An 11,812-nucleotide genomic window follows, 5' to 3' on the forward strand; every position below is an offset into this window, starting at 1 on the left:
ATATATAAATATGGCAGCAACACGTACAACAAAAAAAGACAAAGTGCAACAAAGTCCTCAACTTCAAATAAAATCAGCTCCAGATGTGTGTGACCCTCACAGCTGGTCCCATTTCACCTCCAGATTTAAAGATACACATGATCATTTTCCAGTTATGACTGAATATCATCTCATTCAGAAGTGTGTGTGTTTCATACATACTTGTAGTGCATTTTCTTAACCGAGAAAGAAGAGCTAAACTTTCTAAATATGTTGACGTTTCGGGCCTGAAGATCACTCAACAGGTCTGGATCTGGATATTTGGGGAATAGCACTTCACCAAATATGTTAAAACTTTATAAATCTTTATAAAGTCTGAGTGTTTTAGGGCTAAATATACACATCTAACACAGAGCCGTTTGAGCTCTAAAAGAGAGGAAAGCTAGGCAGAATAAAGACACCCTTCTGAATGAGATCATCTCTAAAACCTACACCATGAATCAATAAAAACAATCATCACGGAGCCTCAGAGGTCCAAATTTCATTTAAATATGATCAGAGATGATCGTTAACCCTGCGATTCACTCCATACACACACACACCGCCCTGAAGTCGCAGTTTCCCTTCATCTGAATCTCTAAACTGAACGAGCAGCAGCAAATGAACGACGTTAAGGTGGATTCACTATGTTTTAAAGCCTTCCTGCCACTGCGGGGGTGGGAGGATATTGAGGGAGGTGGGAGGGGCTTTTCACAGGTAGCAGAGCAGCGTGGCGTCATCTTTCCAGTTTGACATATTTACACCATCAGGGCAGTAAACCCGCCTCTCACGCTAGTTGAACATGATGGACTCTGGATCCTGGTTCATCATCTGGGCCATGTGACGCAAAACGTCCTTCTTGGTGATGATGCCCAGGAGACGCCTGCAGAGGAGGGATGCAAACAAAGGTCAGAGGTCGTTGCCCATGTGATGAGTAAAGGAAGAATGTGCAGATTAGAGGAGACAAACTGAAACTGCAACCAGATCAGCTTGACAGCCACTCTGATCACACAGATCAATCAACTACAGGAGAAAGTTGAGTCTAAGACCCAGCTTCCTTTGCTGTTGCTGTTCCTGGCAGAAACAGCAAAGCATGGACACTGCGGGCTGGATCACAAAGTGTCCTGACCTCTAAACACCAGCTGACCTCTCATATAAGTGAGTAAACACTAGGGATGGGTATCAAAACCCGGCTCTTGTTGAGAACCGGTTCCCATTGTTTCAATTCCTTGGAATTGTTTGTCATTTTTGCAAACGATTCCCTTATCGATTCCAGTCGCCCCGAATGACGTCACCACGTTGCGGAGCGTCATTTACCTGGCAGGAAATATGGCGCCTTTAAGCGGCTCAAACACTAAAAAGTTTGGTTATACTTTATGAGAACAGATGACAACAGGGCAACTTGCAATACTTGAAAAGTAGATATTTCATTTAAGGGAGGAAACACTACGAATATGCAAAAGCATTTGCTCACAAAACACCCGATGACCTTAAATGAATGTCGTGTTTTTAATTCCGCTCCGGACTCGTGAATCTCAACCCAGCAGCAGCGGTAACGTTTGCACGTCCTCTCCCGTTAATGCGGCAGGTAAATAATCAACTAACAGTGCATATTATGTTAGCGCGATCTGTCTTATTACAAAACCTGCCATCACTGTGCATTTAGGTGACCATGATGAGACAGACAGTCTGGCTCAGATGCTGGCAGTTCTCGCTGCAGTCTACCAGTAGCGTCTCCTTTCAGGCCAGGATAGACAAATGTCACCCAGCAGTGACTAAGTTTGTGGTAAAAGGCTTGAACCCATTTGCCACAGCAGATGCCCCCGATTTTCAGTAATGTGTTTAATTGTAGGCAGGGACATTACTGGATATTCTTGTGTAATTGCTACAGAATAATTTATGTTATACTTTGTTATTGCTACAGAAGAATATTTATTTTATTATTTTACATTTACAATTTTTTTTCCTGGGGACCCTGTGACACCCCATTGAAGAGCCGTAGGCTGTGGATCTCTTAAGATCTCAGTGTTGGGTTTGTAAGGCCATGCTACTCCTAAATTTCTATCTTGTTCAAAGAGAAGATAAAAAACAAAGTTCTAAGCTAATCGACTTTAGTGTTCTCCTTTTTTAAAAAGAATCGATAAGAGAATCGATAAAGAATCGAATCGTTAAACAGAATCGAAAATGGAACCGGAATCGTGAAAATCTTATCAATACCCATCCCTAGTAAACACTGAATACATTTGGGTTTATTTAAATCTTGGTTATAGGAGACCTATTTTCATTTTTATTTTTTTAAAATAAGTAACAGAGGTAATAAAGATGTAATAACGATTAAAGAAGTCATAAATTAATTGGTTTTAGGAGTTTTAACAATTATTTATGTCACTTTGCTTCATAACTATTAAGACAAATGATCTCATTGAGTCACTAGAGGGAGCCGTTTGCCCTTAAAATAACCTAATGAAAAAGCTGCTGATCTCTTTGATCTAAGCTAAGCCGGCTGCTGCAGAAATATGACCTTAAAAACTTCAGCCCAGCTTCACCTTCCTCATCTTTTTTTTTTAAACTGTATATTTAGAAAAAGACTGGCACATAGAACAGAAAACACTGCACCGAACACCCGATCTCTATTATTCTAGATAAAGCCCTGAAATACTGGCTGCTCTTACCAACAGAGCAGCCAATGACATCAGAGGTGAGCAGGAAACATGAAGCTGCTGCTTCTCTGTTTCCTGCAGACTGGAGAGAATCCTTCTCTGACATTTTAAAGGAATGATACAGATCAGCTTCTGAGCTACAAACGGTTTCAGGGTTTTTACTGATGAACGTCACTGCTAAAGTCAAGGTATTCACAGTATTTTTGGTGGCAGGACAACTGCAAATGATCCAGTTTGTCAGCAACAAAGTGAAACTATGTTTTCAGGACTTTGTAGGTGCATGAAATCTGACCCCGTTTCAACCCTCTAGCAGATCATTACATGAAGGCACCTTTTGAATACAAGCGCGCTCATGCTCACAGGTGTACACACGGGTGCTCACACACACAAACTACACCCTTTTTGGCTCCTACCTCAAAGCACACTGTGTGCTGTCGATTCTATGTGCTGCACAATAATATTCAATATTTAGTATTTGCTGTTATCTTCACATAGATCATCACGATGATGTTGTTTATTATATTGCTCTCTTTTTTTGCTTGTTTTCTTTTTTCTTTCTCAACAGGTGATCCAGGTGACTGATATATGTATTTTTTGTCTGTTTGTTTTGTTTGTTTTTGGTTTTTGCCTTTCATCACCGTTCCTCTTCCCTGCTGTTTTTCTTTCCCCCAGTCATGTCTGTCCCGTGTGTAGCAAGTGAAAATAAAATAAAATAAACAATAAAAACAAAGGTCAATCAAACAGACTAATACGGCAAGGCCAGGATGGTCCATTTGGTAAAGTAAATGCATTGGGCATCTTTCTTTGCCTTTAGACAACAATTCTGATGGCAAAAGAACATAAATGGGACAGGCGAAAAAAAAAAGAAAAAAGAGAATTTTCAACCGTTTCCATATTTCAGGCTGTAACAGCAGATGGCATTTGGCGTGCTCTTACCCGCTCCTGGTGACCAGACACTGGCGCAGACCAAGCTTGCGGAAGATGTCCACCACGGTCTCCATGGGCGTGTGGTCGGTGACGGTGAATGGGCTGAGGTTGAGGATGCGTCGCAGCTTAAGCGGCTGTGGGTTGCTCGCCGGCAGCTGCGGTGCGTCCTCGGTGAAGTAGACCACTGAGCTGCTCACCACGCCGTCCTGCTTCTGACGGGCATTCTCTGTGGATGGATCGAGGGGAGGAGTCAGTGGAAACCTTTCGATCGGATTCACTAAAGACTAACGTGCATTTGCGGTTGACTTACTGATGGCGAGCGTGAGGTCTCTGCGCTGGACAAAGCCGATGAGCCTCTCTGACTCTCTGGACACGACCACGGGGAAACCGTTGTAGTCCGTGTCTTTGATCAGCGTCTCCACATCCTCTACTGTCGTGGAGTCCTGCGTGAGGACAGCCAGCGGTGGGTCGTTCCTGCGGGGACGCATCACGTCGGTGGCGAGCGTGCGGTGGGTGAACTCGTCCCGCACGTCCAGGTACGGGTAGCCGTTTAGCAGGATGTGTGACTCGTAGATGCCCTCCTTACCGAATGCATCTGCCACCCACTTGCTGGTGACAGCAGCGGCCATCAGGGGGACGATGTACTCCAAGCCGCCGGTAAGCTCAAACATGATGACCACCAGCGAGACGGTCATCCTCGTTACACCGCCTGAAGCAACACAAACACAGCTGCTTCATCACAGGAGGAGACTTAATTCAACCATTCACAGTGTGAGAAGTTTCTGCTGTTTACCAGGGGCAGCCAATCAGAACAAAGCTTGGGTTAAAAGGGGAGGAGCTAAAACAGCTTGTTTCAGGCAGGCCTGACACAAGGCCTCATCATGTCTACATCTTAAAGCTTCTAATGGGTGAACGGTGCACTCACCCAGGCAGGCGGCGGCTCCCACCATGGCGTACAGTCCTGGCGTGACGCAGTCGGCGCCGGGCCGGCACCAGTTCTTGAAGATGATCCAGTCGTGGTGATGGTAGGCCATCTGCTCCACGGCGATCCCGACGATCCGCCCGGCGATGGCCCCGACCGCCATGCTGGGGATGAAGAGACCCGAGGGGATCTGAGGAGGAAAGAGATCCGCTCAGAGAAACAGAAACAGGAAACAAACACCGACTTCCAGCCCATCGTCTTCCTCGCACTGACCTTCATGCCGAAGGTGAAGATGGTGATAACGATCTTGAAGATGAGTGCGAGGGTGAGCTGCCACAGGGCGTTGTAGACACCAGGTCCCGCTGGGCGGTCCGGGATGTCGTCCACCGGCCGGCTCATGTTGGGGTTGTTGACGTAATCGCAGAGCTGCGACGACTCGAGCGCGCCACAGTCATTGAAGAGCTCTGAGATAAGCTCGCTGGTGCTGCGGCGGGTGTATGGGTTGGGGTAAGCCAGAAGGGCAGTGATCCCCGTCACGGCGATCACCTCCAAGACCGGGTACTTCCCCAGCTGTGTGGTCTTCCTCCGCCGGCACCAGGCGATGTTGGCCCGGATGAAGAGAGTCCCCCAGAGGCCGCCGAAGACGCCAAGCAGGATAAAGGGCACCAGCTCGGCCATGTACCACGGCGTGTGGTACTCCACATAGAAGAGCACCAGGCGGCTGTTTCCAAATGGGTTGATAGAGCGCAGCGTGAAGGCTGCGACCAGTGCGGCGAAGAAGGAGCGCCACAGAGTCTTCAGAGGGAAGTAGTAGCTGACCTGCAGGAGGAAGCACAGGACATCGTTAGGAGAGAGGAGGAGGAGCTACAGATACTCTGTGTCCGGTCTGATAGCCAACCTCTTCCAGGCTGAACAGGACTCCTCCGATGGGCGCGCCGAACGCCACCGACACTCCAGCTGCCGCCGCCGCCGACAGCACCTGCAGGAGGCAGACACACATACATCTACGTGACTTTTCCTTCATCGAGGGGAGAGCGTGCACACTGTGAGGAAATCTTACTGCCCTTAAAAGGTCAAAGGTTAGGAGTGTTTTTTCCGCAGCATACCTCTCGCCTCTTGCCCTCGTTCTTGCTGTACTTGGAGAAAAGGCTGCAGAAGAGGTTTCCGCAGCAACACGCCACATGGACCAGAGGACCCTCCTTCCCCAGGCTCAGGCCCGACGACACGGCCAGCACCAGCGTGACTGTCTTGATCAGCAGGGTCCACTTCCCCAGGTAGCCCCGGATGATGAAGCCGCTGAGGATCGTCTTGATCTGCACAAAACATGCAAACAGACGGAGACATGTGAGAGCGAACGCACGGCTGAAAGCGCAATCAGACTCCATTTAAAAAGTCCCACAGGAAAACTGTTAAAAACCATCTGTGTCATGGCTTCAGTTCCTGTATCTGCATGGGGGCGTGGCCTAATGCCACCTGCTGCAAGTAACACACCTCATTAGAAGCCTGCTCAAATGAACTGAGCCAACTCCAACTGATTGAATTTGTTTATCCAGTGAAAAAGTTTGTTACCTCCGGGATTCCCGACCCGCAGGCATACGGAGCGAACACTCGCACCAGCGACACCGCCAGGAAGGAGAAGAGCAGAGCCCATAGGATGTACAGGAAGTAGTTCAGCACGTACGCTCCGGCTCCCTGAGAGAACACAGAGTTAGCTCATCACTCTGTCCACTCATTGAAGAAACACACACAACCACTAAAAGCGGGCAACTCAACCTCGGCGTGGCCTGTCATCAGCTCCGCCCACTTCTGCCACTGTGGGCACTTGTCCCGGTCGTCAAACGTGGTCTCGTTGGAGGTCCAGCAGCACTGCTCATGGCTGTACCAGAACGCCGAGAGGCACACACCCTCCTTCAGGTCCGTCATCCAGTCCACGGCGAGGTCGATCACGCCGGCCAGCGTCCCTGTGGAGGAGAAGGGGAGGAGTCATTCCACCTCAGAGACACCTTCATCACTCTCAGATTGCTCCTGTTTCTCTTCCGGTGTCGCTCGGACATCCAGAGAGACGTCTGCAGCTTCAACAACAGAGTAAGAAACAGAAATAAAGGTAAAAAGGAAGCTAGATAGATGAAGCCTGGGAACTTTAAGCCCAGCAGCACGAAGAGGAGGAGGAGATCAGAGACACAGCGAGCCTGACCTGAGAGGAGGCCGATGAGCAGCATCACCACCCATCCCGACCAGGCGTCCAGCAGGCTCTTAATCAGCTCCCAGAGGGACTCTTTGCTCTTGCTGGTGATCTGCAGAAACACAGGATCAACTTACAGGTTTGCTGTGTGGATTTCAAATAAAAGCTCACGCGTCATGTGTCACGCCTCACAATGAGGAGGGAGAGGAATAGATGAAGCACACACCTTACGGTGGCGGTCTGTGTCCCTGGATTTCTCTCTCAGCCAGTCAATGGTGTGGAAGTCCTCGTACGTGCTCACATCGGGGAAAGGCTCATCCAGGAAGTCCATCAGGTTCCCGGCACCATTCATCTCCTCCGTGGGCGTGGCGGCACTCACACCTGGAAGAAAGTGAGGACGTCATCAGTGTTAATTTGATTTGTAAACACTCACTGTTTATTTAACGTTAATGTCCATGCTCATCGGTTTAATGAGATTTCACCTGCTCAACACATTCATATAAATAAGAATAAAAGCTTAAATTAAAGATCCACGTGTTTTTAATAATATGCATTTCTGTTTATACTGAGGAGGAGGAGCCGGGTGCAGTCAGCCTTTACTGAATTCAAAGATCCCGATGAGTTAAAAGGAGGGGGGGGGAAGCATTTCACCTGCCTCATATCACAGGATGAGGGCAGATCTCCTCACTTTTACCTGAAGAACAACAACAACTATCTCCTCTGACATGAATGCAATCACCACCGAGAGTCCCCACTGTGTTTGTCAGACTTCGCACCTGAAATGATCCAGCAGCACAAACAGCACTGCGGAGCCTTTATTTACGTTAGCTCCTGAAGCTAACCAGGCTAACTCAGCATCATTTCACTGGCTGTTGTTGTTGTTTACCTTCAGCGACCTCCATGTTGCTCCGTGCTCACCGCTGCGGGTCTAAAATAAAATCTCTTCAATTATTAACTGATACGTTGTCAAATAAAAATGTCATTTTAGTAAAATTCAGCGAGAGAAAAATAAATAAAAGCCTACGGAAGCGTCGCAGAAGGCTCCCTGCAACCTGCCAGTATCGCGATACTTCGGGATCGCGCTTTGCTTGGACCACCTCAAAGCTCGTCGTGTTTCAGGTGTTTGGAGTCTTTTCTGCCCTCTGGTGGCCACGCGTGGGAATTACAAGAAAGAGTAAAGTTTGAAAAATTACAAACCAAAGTCAAAATCAGAATCAGAATCAGAAACTTTATTGTCATTGTCATGAGAACAACGAAATTAAGAATGGTCCCCGATCATTGCATCATCCCTAGCAATATCAAAATATAAATAAAACAATAAAATTCAATAAATAAAATAGATAGAATACTTAAAATACTAATAAGATATAACAGTAAAACATTCACATACATTCCCACACACATGCTTCAGACCGTGCATAGATTAACACAAGAGTGGCGTGATGGACATTTCTGATTCTGATTCTGATTCTGAAGAGCAACCTGCCCTTCTGGGCCAACTCAGAATGGCTGTGGTTCGGTTCAAAGGGAAAGGTTCGCCATCTTCCTCGTCAGGAAGAGATCCAGGTCTCACGATCCCATAAAAAAACCTAGCCTGTAAACAACAGGACTATTACTAATTCAGTTCACACTCTAATGATATACATGGCCATGTGTAAATAATGTAAGTGCTATAACAAAACAAGCACAAAACATTAATTCTAATTTCTAACTATAGTCTATACAGTGCATCTTAATCATGAATGCAATCTTTAAGTCACAATCAGCTTATTCTATCATCAATGTGCACATTTCTATCAGAAATCAGAAATAAACCATAAACTATGGTAGATTTTTTTTTACAGTATTGCCCTTTAACTGAATTAAAGGAGCATTGCTTTACACTGCATAGCAATGAAGCAATATATTATTTACACTCAATGTACAGAATAAAATTATGAAAAGAATATACAAAAACCCACAGGCTGTAGTTTTACAGTATGTGGTAACGTATCAGCACAGTAAGAATACACACAGACATCTATCCAGTGCCGCTCGAGCATCAAATGTAACAAAATAAAGTAGATTCATGACCTTTAAGATCAACATTAACTTATTCCATCATCTAATTTTAGTGCATTTAATATTCAACAAGTAATACTAGAACATCATCAGCACACAAGCTGAGTGCTCAAAATGGCTGAACTCTGTGAGAAACCCCGTGTCACTACCCGATCCGTACTGGAAACCCGATCGGTACCCCGCATGCGCGAATCTTACGTCACTTCCTCTCTGCCAACATTGCGACATCCAATATATTTGAATGATACGGTTAGCGCCCAGTTAGCTCCTAGCATTTCTCAACAGCTCTGCCTCCTTTTCGACTGCCCGGGACATTTAAACAATGAATAATCGGTATACAAAGAAATTCATGCTTTTCTCCTCAACAGAGAGTGTCCCCCGATTGAGCAACAGCGCCGTAAAATAAGGAGAATGGCGCATAATTACAGAGTTAATAATGCAGACTTTGTAATATCTCACGTGTAGATTCATCAGCCAGATGAAGTGTTTACTGACAATTGACAGTGATAGCGCACATCATCATCACTATTCCAACAATCCTCTCCTCACAGACAAGCATAAACACACTCGACTATCGCTAAATCAAATTTAACACACGTTTGTAATGACGCTAATTCAGTTTACAATAGGGTTTATTCGCTCGGTCAGCAGGTGGCGGTATCCTCGTACACTGGGGAGTACACTGCCATTAAACGAACAGAAGAAGAAGAAAACATCTGCACATGCGCGGTACGGATCGGGTAGACTCGATTTATACGGTCAGACTTTACACATGCGCAGTAAGGATCGGGGAGTCCTGATCCGTAACTATCTTTTTATTTTTCGTTTTTGTCTACATTGTACTGAAATGCTTCATTATTGCAAACATTTTAAGATATACTTGTTATTCTTAACATCTTAACAGATACTCTGACCTTTAACTATCGTAAAACGCTACGACCGGAAGTAGAAACCTTTCGCGCATGCGGGGTACCGATTGGGTTTCCGGTACGGATCGGGTTTTTTTTTTTTTTTTCCAAAATCTTTATTTAAACATCAGTACAATACAAAATGGAATTAAGCAGTATTACAATAATGGTGATGTACTTACAGAAGAATTGTATGCATAGATAAACAAATACAAGAACAGCATTCAAAAACAACAATAGAAACATGCTAGGGGGAAGTAACTAATCAAGCCAAAGAACAAAGTGATTGAAAGATCTTGATTTTTTCACAAACACCAATAGTTTTTATAGCTTTTGGGTTAGTGGAGTTCTTAATAGAGTTAAGATACTGTACAAGTTCAAAGGAGAATACATAGAAAGAGGGATGTCTTCCTAAATATTTGGACTTGTGAATATGAAATTTAGCCATTAAAAGTAACAAGTTAATCATATATCTGTTATCAAAATTGAATTGTTTTTGATTTTTGTGCAGACCAAACAAAACATATTTCCAAAACAGTACAAATCCTTTAAATATATTTTCTGAAATAAAAACACATAAGCTCTGCCAAAAATCTTGTACAAGGTTACAAAACCAAAAAAGATGTGTAGTAGATTCCTTGGAAGTTTTACAAAAGCTACAGCTTGTATCAATGTCTAATTTGAATTTGCTTTGAAGATAATCTTTAGAATGATAAATTCTGTGTATTAATTTATAAGAAATATCTTTAATTTTGTTGGTAATTAAAAACTGATTAGGGAGCTTCCAAACTTCGTTCCACATAATACCATCTGACAGCCGGTTCCAGAAAAAAATAACATATGGTAGCGTGGTTATGGTACTCTGAAATAAAGCTCTAATCGATTTATTGTTGTTTTTAGATTGCTTAGAAAAGCAAATCTTGCCAACAAAAGTTTGTATGGGAGATGTCAATGGCCCGTGGAATGAAGTGATATTAGGTTGATTCTTAAACAGCATACAAACCCCTGATGGTATTGAGCCAAATACTTTGGTATAATCATGACGATTTATAGCTAAATTGAAGTGTAAACAAAATTCTTCATAGGAGAAAAGCATACCATTTGAGTCAAATAATTGGTTGACTAAAACAATGTCATTCCTAAACCAACTATCTAAGAAGAGAGATTTTCTTTTAAATAAAACATCCTTATTATTCCAGATATAATAACTGTGTGGACTAAAGTTATGCTTGTAAATAAGGGTCCAAGCTAAAAAAGCTTGACGATGAAAAGCAGAGATCTTTAACGGGATTTTATCAATATCAAAATTACAAGTAAGGAAAAATTCAGTGCCACCTAACTTAGAAAACATGAACACAGGTATAGCATTCCAAATGGACGTAGGATTAGTAATTAGATTCTTCAACCAATTTATTTTGAATGTGTTATTTAAAGTGTTAAAATCTAACACATTAAGTCCTCCGTTGACATAGGAGTTCATAAGAACTGTTTTTTTTAATGTAGTGTGTCCTATTTTTCCAGATAAAGTTGAAAATTAACTTATCAACCTCTTTTATAAGCTTTTTATCAAGGTGCAATGCCAATGCAGCGTATGTAAGACGAGAGATGCCTTCTGCTTTAGTTATTAATACTCTGCCTTTTAACGACAAATCTCTTAAGAGCCACTGATTAAATCTGTGTTTGAGTTTCTCTAGAATAGGATAAAAATTTTGAGTTATTCTACTTTCCTGGTTCTTGGTTATTATGACACCTAAATAACGAACTTCTTGTTTAAGTGGAATGTTACACAAAGCTGTTTTCGAGCAGTCTTTTATCGCCATAAGTTCACATTTAGGAATATTCAAGTATAATCCAGAAGCTTTGGAAAATATAGAGATTGAGTCAATAGCAATAGAGATTTGATGTTCATCTTTTAGGAATAATGTAGTGTCATCCGCTAACTGTGTTATGAGTAAATCTTTGCCAATTAGCGATATACCTTTTACATTGCTTGATTTCATATGGTTAGACAATAGTTGGGCAATTAACAAAAACAGGTATGGAGAAATGGGACAGCCTTGTCTTATCCCTCTTTGTATGTTAAATCTGGGTGAAGTACCGTTTGTTAATTTAATACTGCTGTTACTGTTATGGT

The 11,812-nt window shown here is 43.5% G+C and overlaps 1 protein-coding gene across 1 annotated transcript; it reads right to left on the bottom strand.

Annotated features, from left to right (window-relative positions):
* Positions 1–710: 710 nt before the first annotated feature.
* On the bottom strand, positions 711–7,789 carry clcn4 (chloride channel, voltage-sensitive 4). The gene is made up of 12 exons (XM_080877139.1): positions 7,596–7,789; positions 6,936–7,090; positions 6,722–6,821; positions 6,301–6,488; positions 6,097–6,219; positions 5,634–5,840; positions 5,426–5,506; positions 4,801–5,346; positions 4,531–4,717; positions 3,916–4,314; positions 3,615–3,831; positions 711–901 (listed from the first exon to the last, which is right to left on the bottom strand). The coding sequence occupies exons 1-12, from the start codon at positions 7,609–7,611 to the stop codon at positions 811–813; spliced, it is 2,310 nt and encodes a 769-aa protein (XP_080733265.1). The 5' UTR covers positions 7,612–7,789; the 3' UTR covers positions 711–810.
* Positions 7,790–11,812: the final 4,023 nt, after the last annotated feature.

This window comes from Rhamphochromis sp. 'chilingali', assembly GCF_963969265.1.
Source record: "Rhamphochromis sp. 'chilingali' genome assembly, chromosome: 3".
In the NCBI taxonomy this organism is placed as follows: Eukaryota; Metazoa; Chordata; class Actinopteri; order Cichliformes; family Cichlidae; genus Rhamphochromis; species Rhamphochromis sp. 'chilingali'.